At 48.3% G+C, this 19,244-nt stretch overlaps 1 protein-coding gene across 9 annotated transcripts in view; it reads right to left on the reverse strand.

Annotated features, from left to right (window-relative positions):
- Nucleotides 1–19,244, reverse strand: part of ERC2 (ELKS/RAB6-interacting/CAST family member 2) — a 784,869-nt gene that overhangs the window by 153,988 nt on the left and 611,637 nt on the right. For all 9 annotated transcript variants that reach the window (XR_012128892.1, XR_012128896.1, XR_012128894.1 and 6 more), the window contains one exon: nt 8,776–8,910. Coding sequence is in view for 2 of the 9 variants with exons in the window: in XM_073230735.1 (XP_073086836.1) it covers nt 8,776–8,910 (135 nt within the window). In the remaining 7 variants the exon portion in view is untranslated. The remainder of the gene's footprint in view (nt 1–8,775; nt 8,911–19,244) is intronic.

The raw sequence follows: 19,244 nt of genomic DNA on the forward strand, positions 1-19,244 counted from the left end.
AAAAGGATCTGATAGTATATAAAACTGTCCTTAGATATTTTAGCAACTCTGCGCTGTTCAACGCTGGAGTTTAGTCAAATCAACATATAGATGATGGAACATTTTTTAAATGCAATTGTCTGTTAAGGAAGGGAGTTTTCAGAACTGGCGGGTGTGCGGCACACGCCAAAAGGATCGTTTCCTGCTCTCTCTCCTCTACTGTTCTGCAGGTGCCTGGAGCATGTAAGCCAAACACGATCCTTGTTACATCTGTTCAAGAAGAGAACAGAGGCAATGGTGTTTAACAACAGAAAACGGACTTCCCTGCTTCCGGACGTTTCCAGGTTGGCCACCTCCGTTCAAAGTGGGAGCTGACGCAATGCCTTCTCGACAAATGTAGCTGCATTAAAGCAAGTTGCACAGGAGCCGGCCCTCCGATGTCGCCAAGATGAGTTACACCTACTGGCCGAGGAGCGCAGGCTGGGTCTGAAAAGCCCTGCTGACTCAAAAGATTGCCACAAATCTCTTAATGAAACCCTAATGCTGAAAAGCAAGGTATCAGTAAAAGGTGGGGGGGAACTTTACTCTAAATAGAATAAGACTGAAATCTTCTATAGGCTCAAACCTCCTTTAAGGGCAAATCCCCTGCTAACAGGAGGAGCCTGATGTCTTTAGCAGCTCGGCCTTCTTCCCACACAGGCAGACCCTACCTGGCAGGGTGTCATCAAATCCTACCCTCATGCTCTGCGTGCAAGGGGTGGACATCACACCCGTATCTGAGAGCTTTGGCCACAGCCTGTGCTGTGCGGAGGCAGCTTCCCCGCGACAGCGTCAGGCCCGGCCCCTCCCAGGCCTCCTCATGGTCGGGTGAGCGAGGAACTGCAGACAGAGGAACACAGCAGGGGACGTGTCTGTCCTCACTTCCTTCTTCACCTGTGGCCTCAAAGCTGCCACGCAGGGTTGTTCCAGAGCTTCTGCTCTTAAAGTCAAGCAAATAAACTGCCACCTTGACTTCCCGTGGCTGAGCAACCGTGCTTTCCTCCCGCTCCTGCTTCTGTGGGACTTCGGGGACTCTGAGACGTCTTTGATAAAGAGGCGAGTGGCAGTCGGGCTATCTTCCTCGTCCACGGACTTTTCCTTTCTAATCTCTTGAGTTTTACACACAGCATGTTCCAATCTACTTGTGATCCAAGTGGTATCAGAAAAGAACTGAGGAGTCCCACGGAAAAGAATCTGTAACTCCACCTGGCGCTGGGTGTTAACCGAACTCACTGCGGTCATTGTTTTTCAGTATCTACAGTGACCAAAGCATTATGCGGTACACCTAAGATGAGTACATTATGAGAGATCAACTGTATCTTACTTTTTAATTAATTTTTTTAAGCAAAGGAGTAGAGGAGGTCGCACTCAAGATTTGTTTTTAGAATGCACCCCAGGGTATCGTGGGCTCTGATTCTGCCAGGGCTGGCCCAGGAAATCTCTGAACCCTTCTCCCATCCAAAAAAACGCCAGCCCAGTGAGAGATTTCTCCATGGGCTTTTAAGTGTCAAGGCTTCATTTCCACATGAAACCGAACCCAACACTTGTTCTAAGAAGTGGGCCATGAAATTAGGTTTGCAAAGCAACAAAAAAACTCCATCGTCGCTTCCTCAGGCATCCGACTTGGACGGGAAACTGACATTAAAAACCTAAGAAGGTAACTTTTCTTACTGGGTTACTGTCATGGGGAACTAAGAGTTTTCTGTTTTTTCGGTTGTTCTGTCCTTATACTTTCGTAAGCTGCGATACGCAGTCATTTTTCTTCTATGGAGAAACAGGAAAATGTATTTATGCACACACATATATGTGTACATAATGTATATTCAAACATGCACTTGGGGGAAGTTAGGGAGAGAAATTCCTAGTTAAACATGAACTTGAGAAATTCTTCCATATGTGGAAAAGTCCTCGGTTCATCTGACATATAGCGATACATACATATATACACACAGGACACTGTGTATACATTTATCCCACATTCATTTAACCTCAAAACATAAAATAAATTCCTTTTTTTTCCCCCGTCCCTAAGCAAGAGCTAGGAGCCACAACTCTATATACAGAATCCATCTTCCAGGGGCAATGGAGCAAGTGAAACCCCTCGTCTGTTTGTTAGGATTCAAAGGGCTGCACTTCAGCTAATCTGCTGGTAAAAGTGCAGGGAGAACGGAGCATCCATCACAAAGCTCCGGCCGGCCTCAAGGGGGCTGAGGGCGAGGGGAGCCCAAGAGCCCCGACCTGGCTGGCTGTGGGCAGGGAGGGGCTGGGGCCGTGTCTGCCGCGACCCCTTTGTTCCCTGGAGACAGCGACACCGTACTAGCCCCCTGTTGACCACCCATAAAAGGCAGGTCCCGGGGAGGAGGACGGGGAGAAAAGCAAGGGCATTTTACAGTCAGATCTGGGGCTAAGAAGCACATGGGGGCTGGGAAATGTCGTCGTCGCCCGCCCCCGGCCCCCGCCCTGCAACGAGGGCCCGACTATGGGCACAGGTGGAGATCGCCCTCCATGGGAATGCGCTGCGGGACACTAATTCTGTCCACGAGCACCTGCTGGTGGCTCGGGGGTGCGCAGAGGTGGGACGGTGACAGGGCAAGGGCTGTGTCTGATTTCGGAGCTCACTCTGACTCACGGCTCTTTTGTCTCTAAGGCGAGAGAGGGGCCTGTTTGGGAGGCAGAAATCCCAAAGCCCAGGGAGGGGGCGCTGCAGCCTCTTTGAAGCAGAGCACAGGTGTGGTCACTGGCATCGTTTCCTTAGATACGTCTGTCTTATGAGCACAAGCTTGAAAAGGCCAAATCTAGGTCTGGGGGAGCCGGTCTTCGATGGCTTATAGGGAAATAGCCTGTGTCTCAAGCGGAATCTATGAGGATTTTCAGCAGAAAATGGAAGTGGACTTTCAGAGCTCTGAGACGTGTCCAAGGGCACAGACTCGTCTCGGCTGAGAGCCAACTCATGCCAGGGCCACCCACTAAGCAGGAATGAAAGAGAAAGGACCAGAGGTCACTCCGTTTATAGACAGACTCTGGAAAGTGCCGAGTGGAGTGGGTAATATTTAGGACTAGGGCAGTCAGTTATCTAGGGAAAGCTTAGCAGAGTTAAGGATGCAGAATGGAAAACCCAGCTTCTGTCACAGCCAGGCCGCTATCTGCAGGTCCTCCCGCAGTCCTGGCTGAGCTGATGGCAGCCACTGCACGACTGAAGCATCCTCTGCTTTGCTCCAGGGGGGCCTGTCTGGCAGAGGCTCGTGAGTGAGGGAACAAGGGGATGTGGCTCCTGAGCTCACTGCCAAGGCCCCCCTGTAGCCCAGAGCAGCCCCCTCCCTCTCTGCGCCAGGTTCCCCGTCCTTGCGGACCGCGCACTGGTGATCCCACGGCAGGAGAACTGTAGGAAGCTGCACATTCCCTAGCACGGGGACAGCAAGGATGGAGAAGAGTAGAGGGGAGCAGGGGAAATGGGGGAAAATGCAAGGAAGAAAGTCACACACAGAAGAATGGGAATAAAGACAACAAAAGCTGGGACAAATGGAAGGCGAGCTGGTGAGATGACATTCGAATGCGACTTTGGAAAATAAAACAGGGTGAAATTGGCTACAGTTCAGTGCGAAAGGGAACAGCACATTTGCACTCATGAGAAACTTGATTTTCTAGCTTTGCAACCATAGTGATGACACGTGGTTGCGCAGACACATTCACACTGACACCCAGAGAGGTTTGCCACCCATGCACACTGCTGTGAACCTGTTCGATTTCAAGTGAGTTACTCTGGATAATTAACCTCTCTTAGCTCTAGTTTCTTTATCTGGACTGGGGGATACTTCTGTCTGCCCCTCCTATCACCTGAAGGTGCTCTGAGAACAACTCATTCAACAGACACCCATGGAGTAACTACTATGGGCCCAACAGGTGTGAATGTGCTTTGTTATATGGGACAGAGAGTATGAATATGACATCAAATTGAACCTAATTTTTCTATAATCTATTTAGTAAGTATTATGCCTCTATGCTGTGGGACTCCATGGCCCTCCAATAGATTCCGGTATGTAAAATGTGAAATTTAAATTTGGCGTGGGAGATGAAGGTCTTCAAGTCAAAATCCCTTGAGCTTTTTCTCCCAACTCCTGTGAGTGAGCATTTTCATTCAAGAAGGAGGGAGAGGACAGGTAAGTTCTGAGCTTGGGAAGCAGCCACCTATCCTGGGGTTTCTGGTCCAAATAAGTCTAGGTTTTGGCTATTTACGTCCTTACAAATTGGAATCAGAGTGGCAGGTGCTTTAAAAAGTGGAAGTGCATTTTGCACAAAAAAGCAGTAGGATCTAGGTCATTAAAGACTCAACCTTCAACCCAAAACCGAGGTACACAAACATGAGCCCTGGACGCTGAAAGGCAGCATGAACGAGGCCTGGCATTTTGAGTTGGCTGGAGAGGGGATCCCACTGTGAAGCCATGCTTTTCTTATGCATGGGGTTAGCTCACACTAAGCCACTGGGAGATTAGTAATATACACTTCTCCTGGGACAATAAAAATCATACGCTGCCTGGTAAAATAGTAAAACACTTGGCATGGTTGATAAGACAAGGACAGAGGCTACTTAAAGAAAATGGCAGATTCTGAAAATGACAAGCACAGAGGGCGTTTAGGAGAAGTTGAGCTTGCGCTTGGCTTTTCTAAAATCATTCTTCACTAAAATAAATCACTTATGTGCTTCCAGCATGTTCCATTTCTTTTCTGGCCCTCATTGTTTCTTAAACCTCACCAGCAGCTGTGTCATGGGACATATTGGTTGCCTGCCCTTGTGCCTACTTCTGGGTTTGAAGAATTTCCTAAGGCATTACTGGGATTTTTCTGAATGCTCTGCTTGGGCAGTAGACAGCCATGACCATCCTGGGGGGTCACAGGTCACCAACTATATTACCTTCTCCTTTCCAGGCCAGGGGTCTAGGCTGTTGGACTGCCACACCCCACTGGCTTTTCCAAACTGTCTCTTCCCCTTTCACCCTCATTCTCAATCCTGAAGGGGCTGTGTATGATTACCTGTGCTCTCCTGGGCCCTCATCCTTATAAGGGTCCTTTAGTTCAGTGCTACTGGGTTTTTGGTGGGTTAACCCATTCCCAGATATTGTACCCTTTAAAAAGGTGTCCCAAGAAGTGGAAGGAAGGGACACTCTCATTTCCTGCTATGCAAAGCACAGGGGAAACTGCCTCAGAACTCCACCAAATGATAAAAAACACTGCTGGAAACTGGGTCGGCTACGTTTCAAACCAAGTAGTCTCTGTCTCCGCCTGCTACTATGAGAACAGTATTTCTCAGAGCCCAGATGTTACTTGAGAACAAGAGGGGAAAGAAAGATTCCGTAGCCAAATAAGTCTGGGAAATGCTGGATAATACAACTGGAGAGCTTTCATTCCTCTGTGACTTTTTAGATCCTTTGATCTACTAATTGTACCAAGTCTCTCCAAGCCTGAGGAATGATAGGCAGCACTTCCCCCAAACCCTCTGCCCGCCTAATCTTTGCTTCAAAACATTCCTCGTGGGACTAATGTTCCAAAAGTAACTTCGGGACATGCTCGTCTAGACTTACAACCCCCGGGTTCAGTTTCTCCCAAGGAGAAAGCAGGATCATAGTGACAGAATTGGGGACAGGGAAGAAATGGAGCAAGAATCTAATTCTGCAAGTACCTGCCAATACTTAAGCTGAATTTCCCAGGGAAAAAATGAGTTTCTCTGGAAAAGCAGCAAAGTGACTGATCTATCTTATTTCCTCATTTTCATGTGTTCTGATCTCTTAATAAAGCTCAAGAGGGAATGTCAGCATTCTGCAGCAGCTTTTCCAGAAGATATTGTTGGTTAATCCCCAGGGTCAAAGGAAAGTCAGTACTCGGGGCCTGATGGGAGGGAATCAGGAATCCCTTGGAAGAGGCCTCTTCCTTCTCAGTGAGTTCCACTAGCATGGGTACATTATGGACATTTACTTTAAATCTCACCCAAATGCATCCATTATTCAGACCCTACTGTCAGCACACACTGATAGAAGGATGTCACTTTCTGCTAAGAAGTGGCTCTGCTCCATGCATATTAGTACACATGCTTACACAGTTAGGTGCAGAGTGTCAATCAACTGGGACAGACCTGCCAACCTTGCGATGCTGCTGTATTCTGGGACTTAGTTTCCTAGTAACGCACACATTCATTCATGAGTTTTTGGTGGTGATGAATCTCAAATCTCCGGTACAGGGGAGAGCATTCTTGCCCTGGACCTGGGACCCCTAGTCTGTGGGGAAGCAGCCCAGGGGACCTTTCCATCTCCGTCACTGGAGCCACGTCACTGACACCGGGGGTCCTTGCCTAGCGAATGGAAAGAGTGCGAGACACCCTTACGGCTGTGCTGACTCCAATTCAAAGCCACAGAATTACCTATGTGGTCGAGGGTATTTCATCTCACAGCGAATCCCCCTGCAGAGTAAGCCCCTAAGTCATGGGCCCCTAATCATGTTCCAACTACTTTTATCTGTCATGTCCTGATTAACGTGATCCAGAAAAAATGAACGACAGATCGGATGCCCCAGACTTTGACCTCGGACTGGACAGCAAACCAGGAAGGCAGGGGTTCTGTCCCACCCGTGGCACTCCACCCGAGCCCAGCGCAGCGCTGGCAGGGAACGTGTGCTCCCGGCACTCCTCGAATGAGAGAATAACCAGCAGCAGGATTCGGTTGGCTCACGCCCTCCTCTAGCAGCCTGGATGCCGCATCTTAGGAGAGGAAGAAGCTGTCTGCCTCTGCAGCCGTGGGCTGCTCAGGGTGATCACTGAGATGGGGACGCGGGAGTGCAGGCGGCCCCATCTTCCTAAGAGCAGCCGTGACAAAGGGGTGCATCAGAGGTCCTGACGGTGCATCTTAGCCGGACGCTCCTCGGGAATGCTGACTGCCCTGGGAAGGGTGCTGCCCCCAAGCACTGATTCCTGCCCTAGGACATCCTCTCAGACAAGCAAGCAAGTACTCTAGTTAGTGATTAGAGACCTCTGGGAAAGCGGCAGGAGACCAGCCTTTGTAAGAAACATCATTCACGAGGCAGGTAACTGTGACCTGGCACCCTCTTCCCAGCAGCGTGGATCAGCGTGCGCATCTTTTTGATGCAACAGACCCTTCAGTTCTCAGCAGACCCCTGGGTGACCCACTCCTCCAGTCTGGTTCCAGATGCTTCCTTCTGCCCCGACAGTGCTCTCTCTTTCTGTCTCTCTGGGAAAAAGCCCAAAGGGGCTTTCTAGCACCAAAAACACCTCACACCTGCCCCTCACAGCAGGTGGTCAAGGAGCAAAGAGGCATGTGCCCGAGACCGAAGTAGTTAACAGGATGCCAGGCATTCGGGCAGATGAGTGTGCAGAGATGGTGGTGGTGATGGATGAGAACTGAATAAATAAAACCAGATCAAACCAAAACCAAAATCATAGACAAACGAGAAAATGACATAATCTCTTTCTCCACTGGGCTGATCTCCAAATCGAGAACCACTTTTTAGAGCTAATAACAGGAACTGGTGCCCTTCTGCACATGGCTTCAGAAACCTAGATGTCCTGCACCTATAGTGTCGGGGTCTCCGAGGGCAAATGCTTCCCGGTACAAGGAGTAGGGCCGAGCTGGGGGCAGGGGCGGGGAGCCTCCTGTGCAGTAAGGCCACCTCACTGCACAATCTCAGGAAGCATTCGTCATGCTGTGCACTATACAAATGGCTCTCCCTGGAGTTGGACTCCTGGTAAAACATGCTGGATACCCGCAGTCTTAACTTCTCTTCTGAGAGGCCAGTGACGTGAGGTGAAAAGGAAACAGAGCCATTTGAAAAAAGGTTTTAGGGCCTCCTAAGCATATTCTTCTCCAGCAAATGATTAAACCCCTCTTCACACAGGTAATTCCAATAAGCAGAAATACACAGCAAAAGCATTCACTTATCCACATGGTTCTATTGCATTACCTATGGCCCCATCCCCCCTGAAATTTATTGCACAGATTATACTAGGATCATCAAAAAAAAAGTCATAGTACAATAAAGGAGAAAATACTGCTAAATTGACTGTATTATCTGGCAAGTTTGCATTTAATTAGAAACTGTCTATGAAATTCACCTTCGAGAGTGTTAATACTAAATACTGTAAATAGTTTTTGCATTTGGTGGGTGAGCACAAATATCACTGAAAACCACAGGAAGTTTTTGTTTTTTCTTCATCCCTCTTTATCTTGCTTGACTTAGTCAAGGGAGACGATAGGGTCCAAATCAAAGAAACCAGACCCCTCGAGTCCACTGGCTAAAATGCAAGCAAAACTGACTTCTCTTCATACTGTTTCACCACCCTGCTCATTTGCATCACTAAGGAATTTTCTAGGAAAGTGCTCAGTAAACTCAGGACTTCTCTGCTTGGCAAGCTCGGGGAAACAGAACGCTGTCTCTCAAAACTCTGAGAGAGAGACATTCCAAAGCCACCCACTATTAGATACCGAGCCAGCAACAGGCTACATATCTCTGCAAAGAGAAAGGAAGGGAGGGAAGAAAACGCATAACATAAGCAAGAACAGACAGAACCTTTGAGAGGAAGGAGAAAGGAAAACATTTAGATTCCTTGAGTGATGGAAATAAATACCAAAGCTATTAGTTTCAGTTCAAAGAACATATCACTTTATGCTGTTTATTATTTCTTGAGGATTATTTATTTTACCTTAAAATATCCAAAGGGTAAAAGGGGTCCCGGAGCTGAGAGGCAAGGAAACTGACCTGGTCAGGAGAGGGCCTGTGGTTGGCGTGCTGCGACCTCCCGGGAGACCGGTGGTGGTGGTGGTGGTGGTGGTGGTGGTAATGGTGGTGGTCCTCGTCATAGCTGTCCGCCATCAGCTTCATCCTGTTCTGGGTCTGCATGGGATGACAGCCAGAGAAGATGCCATCAGAGCTCCAAGGCTGGCCCATGGGACTCAGGACATAATGACAGCACCCACCGGGCTCCCTCTGTTCCTAATCTCAGGGTTGTCACTCTTGGTCAAATTGAAATTAGATAAAAAAATGCACCATGCCATTAGCTTTGGGGCAACAGCTTTTATCACATCCCAGATACATGGATCTCCGATCGTCCATGTACATATACTTCTCCCAAGTGACTTAGAATGGGACCACTGGGCATATCCTAAGGTGCTTCAGTTTCCTAAGGTGGTCATTGAGTGATCACAGAGATAGAGGGTCTGCTTGCAGTCACACGCTACCACCAATGACACCCTCCATTCCCTACACGCAAGACTAGGAAGCCCTGGGTGAGCAGACAGGAACCGGCGGGGTGCAGACAGAACTACAGATGTGCAATGCTCTCGTGAGACAAGGCAGAGAAAGACCCGCAAAAGCTGCCGAATGCAAAAACATTTGACGGAGAAGGTCTGCTGCTGACTTCTTGCGAAAGAGCTCTCTGGGGACATTTGAACCAAAGCTGCTCTCTGGGGAAATTCAGCAGAAGGAACGCATCCCTAGAGAAGAGCTGACCGCTAATCGATGGCCCACTGAGTGTGTCCCCTGAGGCAACTGGGTGTCAGGGTGACCCCCCCCCAGGGCCCCAGAACTGTGCAGCTTTACCATGTGGGCCAGGAAACAGACCTGCAGTGCATTGGCCTAGCTGGTCATAGAGAGGAGAAAAATGCCTAAAGACCACGGAAAAAGTTGCATAAAACTCTCCAGCCAAGAAAGCCAGGAAATACGGAGACTGCAAGTGTGGGCTTGACACCACGACTGTCTGCATTCAAGTCCTGGTCCATCTCTTGCTGGCTGTGTGGTCATCTGAGAAGTAATGCTTTCTAGGCCTCAATTTCCTTAGTGAAAACGGGAGTAGCGGTGCCTCCCATCCCGGGGTGGCCATGAGGAGCCAGTGACAGGGTGGACTTCAGGTGTCATTTCAAGATCTGGCGTGTAAAGGGCTTGCTGGTAAAAGTCAAATGCCATTATTACCACTAGGGTTGTGGTTCACTCTAAGAAACCTTTCCTTCTGTGCTTTGCCTGCGATCTCTCCCCCAGCCGCCTTCACTCACCTCTAACCTCCATGTCTGGGTAACTCAGTTTTTTTGTGTAGGAGCCCCCAGCCTTGAGGCCAGGGGCCCTGTACCTCCTGGTCACTGCTGGTAGGAACCTTGAATCTACCCATCCATCTGTCAGTAGACACAAAGCTGTTTCTTTCATATGCCTCTTCCCAGAATCCAGCACAGGGCCCAGGAGAAGCAAATATACTACGCACGTCGCTGCAATGTGTGGCTGAAAGAAGAGGCCCAGCTTTTGAGGGATGCTGCATTCTAGAGGCAAGCCACACATTTCTTCTCAGCCAGGGAAGGTCACCGAGAGTTGAGGACATCTCACAGGTTGCCACAATAATCCAACAGGTGGCTCGAGATGACAGTGAGCCAGCAGCACTTTAAAAGAGCTGGAAGTCAGAGGCGAGCAGAGCCTCCGACCAGTTGGAATTATATCATGTGATGTGAATAAGACCCTGATGATAATTCTCGACCTAACATGGTATATATTCCTGCTGCACTTTTTATGTGCAATTTAACTTAATACTCAAAACCGTCCTGGGAGGAATTCTTACTATCCTTATTTGCAGCTAGAAAATCAAGCATAGATTTCAGCCTCCAGAGACTCTTCCTTGACACAGAACGTGGAGATTTCCCGAGTCTTCCGATCCTCAATCCCCAGGCTTTTCTCTGGACCATGCTGCTAGCAGAGAGGGCAAATGACGACACAAATAGGAAGAGCCTTCCCATAAATGCTTTGGCTCTGTTCAGTTTTGGAAGCACCTCACAACCCGATTCTACCTGCCACAGGATGTCTCAAGATTTACTCGCCCCAGTTTCCAACACGTCTACAATACTGGAAAAGTCGCCGAGTGGACGTAAAACACGAAATGCAGGTATGTGGATAAAAATGGTAAAAATAGAAGTAAAGACCCACCTACAAATTAAATAAAACATCCCGGGCAACCTTTGGCAGCTGATAGCATTTCCATCCCTCACTTGCCCACGTAAAGTGAGAGAAGACACCCAAGGGATGAATTACATCTTGCAAGAAGGAGCAGGTCCGCGGAGGTGTGGCTGACCAAGTACCGCGAGTCCCCTTATCTGACCTGTGCTTGTACATGCGATGCTGAAAAAGCGTTCACAGCCACAACTCCGGCGTTGTCGGGAGCCTGTACCTTGGAACTCATGAACTAATAAACCTGGAGCTGTGTCTTTCAACAGACTTCTGAGAGCATGAAGGGAGCTGTGAGATCTGCGATGGCCATGAAGGAAGGGACTCGCTCAAGAAAGAACAATGGAGCCCTAAACGAACAAACAAGAGCCCTGCTATTGTGAACGTCATCACAGCCTTATCCTTTGGGAAGGCTTCTGTGATTTTATGAGGTTATTCTCTTCCCCACAAAAAAGCCTAAAGGTCCCTACCTTTGAACTCTATCCCATAAAAGAATGCACATGCTAAACAAGATGCTGTGTGCAGTCCTAAAAGTGTCTGCTGAAATGAGGTGTCAGAGAGGAGGCACGTCATGGGATAAAGGCTGTAAATGAATGATGCCATCTTTCCAATTTGGTGCCGAAATATAAATAAACCATGTTGTTCATGTGAATACCAGATCTGGAGGGAAATGTACACACAGCATTTGTGAGCGGAAGAGGCTTCTTCTGATTAGTCTGGGCTGCGAGAAGAGTCTGAAGTGGAGATGAATAATAGAGCTTGGCCCGATACTCTAGACCATTTTTATTTATCTTGCTTGTAACATATCCCCCAAACTGTGACCGATTTCTTACAGGCTGGTTGCTAGTTTTCCCTTCCATAAAAAAGTTTGACCAACCTTGCTGGCTTAAATCGTGCAAATTGAAAATGGTCCTCTTTTAATTTTTTAAAAAAATCTACGATATCTAACTTCATCTCCACCCAATTATATTGGTTTCCTAACCCACCGAGAATGTTCTGGAAGGAAGAGAAGTGATGAATAGCACTCCCTAAAGGCTGAGGGAAGAAAAGCAACAAGGATTGGAACAAGCATACTGTTTGTTCAAACAAGTCCAGGCACGTTAAGCAGGTGACTCCATGTGCAATGGTTCATGTACCCGTAGTCATCGGACATGCGAGGTACCCACTGCAGAGCCTTAAATAGCAAATTTTCAGGCAGTCATACCTGAAATTCCAGGAAAATGAATACAGACGTGGAGGGATGGCTTTCCACAGCCCCACGCTAGGGAGCTTGTGGACTCATTCAGCAATTTGCCAAAGCCCATTTTTATTTCCTTTTCCGTGTCTGCCCAACTGCTGACCTGCCATGTTGCCTTTGGCTAACCGTGTTCCACCCATTTACTACATTATATCGTGACTGCTGAGGCGAATCTAATCAGATTTCATTTTCTACTTCTTCTTTCTTCTAGGCACCACCTAACTTCTCTAGGGCAACGGGCTCCGCAGAGCCCTCCTGCATCTCTGTTGCGTCCCACTGAATGCACCTGCGGCCGGAGTCACAGCAGACCAGCAGACCACAAATGCTTGGCTTCAGGTTCCAAGGCTCCGTGCTGCCCTCAGGGGCAAGAACCCAGCTCCCCAAGCTTGCAAGGCTGCCCATCACCTCTCAGCCTCCCCTCCTCCCCTCTGCCCCGCTCTCCATGCCCTGGGGCGTGCTCTCTGTTCCTGTCATGCCCTCAGCCTTCTCGGCTCTACCCATCAGTACTTCTGGTCTAAGTTTCAGCATTATCACCTCCAGAAACGCCCTCCCTAGGCCCCCCTCAGAAGGGATTCAGTCCTCCTCCACTGCCTTCCCCACAATCCTGCTCTCACCCCAAGCCCCCCGCCACAGCGCCTAACCCTGTGAGTGGTGAATTATCTGTGCCTTTGGGCTTTCTCCCCCAGGAGGACGAAATTCCCTTGATAGGAGCACCCCATCCTCACCACCTAGCAGAGGCTGGTGTACAAATAGTAAGTAAATGAGTGTCTGCGTCGACTAAACGTGTGAACGTACGAAGGGATGAATGGAAAGGCTACTTGGGAACTAGTGAAGAAAATCCACAATTAGCATCTACGATGAGCCGGTTGAGTTTAACTCTTCCCGGAAGTGGGGAGTGGGATAAAAATGTATGGATTTGGAGTGGGTGGAAAAGTAAGATGGGTCTTTAAGCAATGTTCCATTTCTTTAGTCAAATGAATCCAGGGAGATAGTCCATGTCCCTGGTTACTTACCTCATTAAGAATAAAGGGTTTGGGGGTGTCATGGGGTCCATTTCCTTACTATCCCCCAGCTTTTGGAAGAGCAGGAGCCTTCAGAATACTTCTGATAGCACCAAAAATCAACCATGGAAAACTGAAATTTCATCCATTAACCAAAACCCCTGATGAACACCATCCGTGAAAAAGTGCCACAAGCTCCACTTCTCTTGACATTTCTGAAAAATTCATCTAAGGAACTCTTGAAACAAAATGAAAATCTTTGATTGACTAGTAATAGACTCAATAGCTTCATGGTAATATGTAGCTATAAATGTGTAATATTAAAAGTGCCTTTAAAAATATTTTAGCAAGGTGACAATAATGAACTATGCTTTGATCGGTCATCTGGATCAAGTTAACAATAAAACCTTCATGAATATGGTTTAAATAAGAAAAAAATTATGATAAGATTTGTTGCCACGGGATATGGAGATAATACCATACAATACGAACTATACTTTCTTCTATCAGGTCTTCTTTACTCAATCTCTCTCCTGCCAGGAAAATCTGAAATAGTCCAGAGCTCTTCTAGGGGTCTTGTTGCTGCCAAGTCAGAGCAAGGTCACCAGTTCTTGTCTCCAAGAGAAAGATGGAGAAACCAGGCAACGACTGGACAGGGAGAAGGAGAAAGATGACCTCGGCATCCTGCAAGCCTCCACGGCAGTGAGCCTCAGCTGAGTGGGGCCCCGGGTCGGGGCTGGGGTAACTGCTGGGGGACCACATAAAGCAGGAGGATGAAGAAGCTCTTCAGGGAATACGTTGCTTTGAGGAACTTCATGGGAGTATGAAAAAGATCAATGATGGGAAGGCTACCCCTGTGGATATGGCACAGAAATCATTCAACACCAAACTTCTGCAACCATGAAGACGAGAGAGAGATTGGGAGCAGGTGACATGATTGACCAGTGAGCTTCCACTGACTCTTCTCACGAGCCCCCTTTAGCAGATGAGGAGGCCAAGCCCGTGGTCACCCAGCTTGGGAGCGGAGGAACAGGGCCTGCATCCAGGTTCCTGACTCCAGAGCCCTGCAGTGCTGAGATGAAGGATAAGGCCCCAGGCCACATGCAGGAAGAAAGCAAAGGTAAGTAAGAAACGAGGGATTAGAGCCCTTTCTATCGCACAGGATGGGAAGGAAAATAAGAGAGAAGGATTGGTTTCCATGAATGTCCAGAGGCAGGGAAAATCCCCTCTATCTGAGGGCAGGGACATCCAATAAGGCTGCATAGGTGGGATGCCCACTGAGCTAAAATGTTGTAAGTCAGCGTGGATATGATACAACGAAGAGCGGGCTGGGAGATGCCATGTTAAAATCACCCTCTAATCACCTTGCTGGGAAAAAAAGATCAATGGGGAGCTAAAACCCAAGATGTGGTGGTGGTGGCAGGGGTGGGACTGTGTGTGTCTTTCTGCATTCCTCTATGGGGTATGCGAAGAGCAGAAACATGTGAATGATGGCGCATTATCTTATTTCTCAGAAGAACTTATCAACTTGGGGCATTTCAGAAGGAATTCAAGATAGGGGGAGGGAAATGATCCCTGCAAACTACTTCCTGCTGCCACCTCAGGATCCTGGGAGACCCCAAAGGGCACAGGCTGTGACCACAGCTGCAGCGTTGCTGCCTGTTCTGTGACCAGCCACTGCGGCCACGGGGATCCTTCTAGGGGCAGAAACACAAGCGGTGCCGTGCAAAGAGGTCACCCGTACAGATTGGCGACAATAACTGATGCTGCCTAAGCCCTGCGATGTGCCAAGCGCAGCACTGTGCTGTTGTCGCCTTGCTGAGTCAGTCACACCACCCCTGTGATGTAGGATGCAGGGGGCGGTGCATCCAAAATCTTTAATACTTGCTGTGACAGGAGCAGAAGGCACGAGAAGCAGGACGGATTCAAACACACATGATCTCTTTACCGGCCCTGGTAAGGGCTGTTATTATCACCACCTCACAGACGAAGAAACCTAGGCTTAGAAAGACCAAGAAACTCACCCGAGATCACACAACTGGTAGGTTTTAGAATATGATTCCAGATTGTGTGCTACCGCTCAGATCCGTAAGGACTGACTCTTAGGGTAAAAAATACATACATTATCATTGATCTGGAAATGGGCTCCAACTCTTTGGACACTGACCCCAATCAGAGCTGAAAAAGAAAAGCAGCTCACTTTTCCTTTTAAAGGTCTCTGTGAAAAGGATGCCACATTATAGATTCTTAACCGTGCCCCAAAGGAGTCCATGTTGCTGACCAACCCAAAATAAACTCAAAAGTCGTTATTTATCCACAATCCATACTACCTTTTAACGCTTCATCCCACAAGACGGTTTTGGACCCAGGTGAACACATCAGCACCTGCCAACAGCGGAGGGATTCTAACATCCTGAGCACCGCTGGGGGTGATGGGGTCTGGAAGTTTCCACCACCAAGTGACTTGGCTGAGCACAGGTCTGTTTAATTAAGTAGTGGGCAGCACATGATTATGCTTAGCTTTTAAACACTTGCCAAGTCCTCCTCATTCATGTATCTTACTTGTCACTGACAAGTCCTTCAAGGACCGTAACAGTCTGCAGAGCACGGAAAGCCTGGTAAACAGCACATGCTTTATGCAGAGTCGCAACAGTTTTGACTTGGAGAGTCAGCAGAGGCCTCTGAAGAAAAACCTAGACTCTCCTGCTAAGGATGCATTTGGGGTACAGACTGCTAGGAGTTTCTTTAGAAAGTGAGCTTCAAAATCAAATCTCAATTTTTTAGGTTAAAAAGAAATTAAAGTGGGGAGGCCGGGAAGGGGAGGGAGGGAGTGGAGCAAGAAGGAAAGAAAGAAAATAGGAAAGGAGGGAGGAAAGAAAAAGAGAAGGCTGTTGGCAGGCATGGGAATTCAGAGTCGACAACTGTTGATAGTTCGGCCTTCAACTCATTCATTCAACTCATTCAGGCTATCATTGGCCTGGACGGGCCTGGCACCATCCAACCGTCTGCTAAACTAACGTGTTAACGCAAACACGTACCCAACAGAGCCGGCGGACAGGCGGAAGACAGACAGTGTGAATGGCCACGCCAAGGACAAGCTGGGGAGTGCGGGTGACCCAGCGCACCTCGGGAAGGGGCAGAAAGAGTCGCACGGCCAGGGCTAAGATGTGCCCATACGCAGCTGAGATACGGAAGAGGAGACCCAGTGGGGTAAATGGGCTTTGTAATATTATGGAACTACTTTAAAATGTGCTTCAGTTCCTTACAACAAGCACATCAGAGAATTCAGACAAATGATGTCTTTGGACACGGAAAATACTGTGAAGGTGGTTCTCAAACTGACCGGCCCACTTGAAACCCCCATCGTCAGACACAAAGAGCAAAGCAACCGAGAAGGGACCAGGCTGCACACAGCAGAGGTGAACTTTGCAGCAGCGCCACGAGAAGGCACGCATCCCGGAGACTGTCTGAGGGTCAGAGGACGTTCCCCCTGCAGGGGCTCTGACCGCAGCACAGAAATGGGAGCCCAGGAAATCTGGGTCTGCTCCCAGATCTGCAGCTGAGGGGAAGGGCAGAAACCCAAGCCCTCCTCCGCACCTCAGCCCCTTCAAAACAAAACGAAGGACCACAACTAGGGGAGGCAAGGGAGGGCGTGAGCAATGCAGACTGGGCGGTGGGGCTGCGGGCCAGTGCCCCCAGGGAGCGGGGTGCTGAGACGGGGAGGGGTCTGGAAGGGCCGTGGGGGCCTCGGGGGAAGACGGAGGGTGAGACAGCTCCAGCCTTGGACAGAGAACAAACCCCTGCTCCCAGCTGCTCTCACACTTGGGGACAACAACTGGGGAAAATGTAAACATGCTCGTTAGGAGAATCCAATCAGTTGGAAAACAAATGGAAAGAGGGAGACGGCAGTGGAGTGTCCCAAATTCCAAATCCATGACACATCTCCTCCAGCGCCGGTCTCCGCGCTGGGCGGCCTGCGGTGGGGCCTTTCCCCCTGTGTGCGGATTTCTGTGCCCTTCCAGCTTTCTATGGGAACTCGGGGCTTTCCCCAGCAGGAACCGATTTAGTTCTATGGGGAAAGGGGGCCTGGGTCCCATATTCCACGCTGTAGAGAAGGTCTCCACGGTGCCCCCCGAGACACACAGTCAGGACAGGCGTGTGGTTCGGATCCCCTCCCAGGCTCCTCCGAGCTGAGACCCCGGGCGCACAGAAATAAAAACTCATCCACAACTGCCAAGTCCTCTCTTGTGAAAACTTCCCCCCAGAAAGTGGCAAAGGGAATCCCCCCTCCAACATATCCCACTAAGTTCACCAAGTGGATACATTTTGAAAATCAATTTCTCTTTGTCACCAGTTTTAGGTAGAATGGAAAAAGCCTGATTTGCTGTGACCTGGCAGTTGAGAAAGTCTAAGGACAATATGTCCAAATGTATTTAAACATGAATCTAAATAAAAACAGACCATTAATGTACATAACCAATGTTTCTTCACAGCCCTGGGAGAAGGTGGGTGACTGGCGAGTTGAGGTGATCCCCTCCAGGACTCAAGAAGGTTTCAGAAGCTATTTTGACTCTTTCTCCTACAAATGAGGACTTGCCAGGATAATGGAGGTATATGCAATGGTACTGCCAGGCCACACCTTAAATCAGTAAATCCAAGCTCACTATTTTATGGAGGAAGAGACTGAGGGTCCGAGAGGCTGCGGGTTAGTCACTCACAAACCCAGGAGAAAGCCCGGAATGCCTGACGGCGGGCCCAGGCTCTTCCCAGCCCCTGGCTGCCTTCTGCTTGGATCTACGCGTGCAAATAAGCCCAGGACCAGGAACTCCACAGGCCACCTCATGTCTTGTGTTTTGCATTCCAAAGTACTATGGTATTAATTTCCATTCTCACAGTCTGAACTGCTACAAACACCTAATCATTTTGGTCTCAATGGCTACAGATAGGTTAAGGAATTTTCCATCTTCTTTGAGATAGGAGCCTTAGGTCTAACAGAAGTTCTGATTTAGCTTTGTTCTTCCTTTTTTATAACACCTGTTCGTTTTTATTATATAAAGCATATGTGCTAGCTATGAAAAGCTAAACAGTACAAAGAGACTTAAGAAAAAAAAGGTAATATTCCCTCTCCCCATTCCCCAAATCCACTCCCACTGTTAAAGAGTTTTGCTAGTCTTTCTGGAAAATCTTTACACATGATGGAAGTGCAGACACATGCACATACCCATTAAAAGTAAAATGTCTGATATGTCAAGGCCATCCTTCCATGTCATGGTCATGCAGAGCAATTCCGTTTTTAATGGAGATATGTTATTCCCTTTATGCACGTACATTTATTTACCAGTCCTTTACTGATGGACTAAAGTAGTGGACAGGAATCTTCATTTATTTTGTTCAAAAATGTATGGCAAGCACCTAAAGGTTGCCTGGCACATAGTGGGCACACAGTAAATGTTTGCTGGGTGACTGAGTGGGTGAGTGATCGACATTAGGGCTGTTTCCAGTTTCTTGGTATTCTAACCATGGCTCAAAGCATACTTTTTCAAAGGAACAGCTTCTCCTGTCCTCAGAGCTGTTCTCAACAAGGATGGATGCTTAACCATATAGTAGTTGTCTCTGTGATGTGCTAGGGAAAGAGAGATTTGGAAGGCAGCCCTACATACATTTTAAACGTTGAAAGATATCACCAATTTCCCTTCCAAAACTTGGGTCAACTTCCAGTCTGCTCCCCTTTTCTTATACTGAGCCAACATGGAGTCTCTCCAAACCTTATCATCTTCAAAACACAGATACATGAAGATCTGAGTCATCCCACTCAAATTTCCCTGTTTATAACCTGGGGCTGAGCATCTCCGCAGTATTTGTTGGCCATTTCTATTTACTCTCTGAGAGCCGCTTCTGCCCACTTTGGGGGCATTTTGGGGGGATGTTTTTCTTATTGCTTATGAAAATAATTGCAAATATATATAAGGGAAATTAGTGGGAGTAGCCTTTGGGAAGAAAGCCAGGAACAG

The sequence above is a fragment of the Manis javanica genome, chromosome 3 (assembly GCF_040802235.1).
Source record: "Manis javanica isolate MJ-LG chromosome 3, MJ_LKY, whole genome shotgun sequence".
NCBI classification, from domain to species: Eukaryota; Metazoa; Chordata; class Mammalia; order Pholidota; family Manidae; genus Manis; species Manis javanica.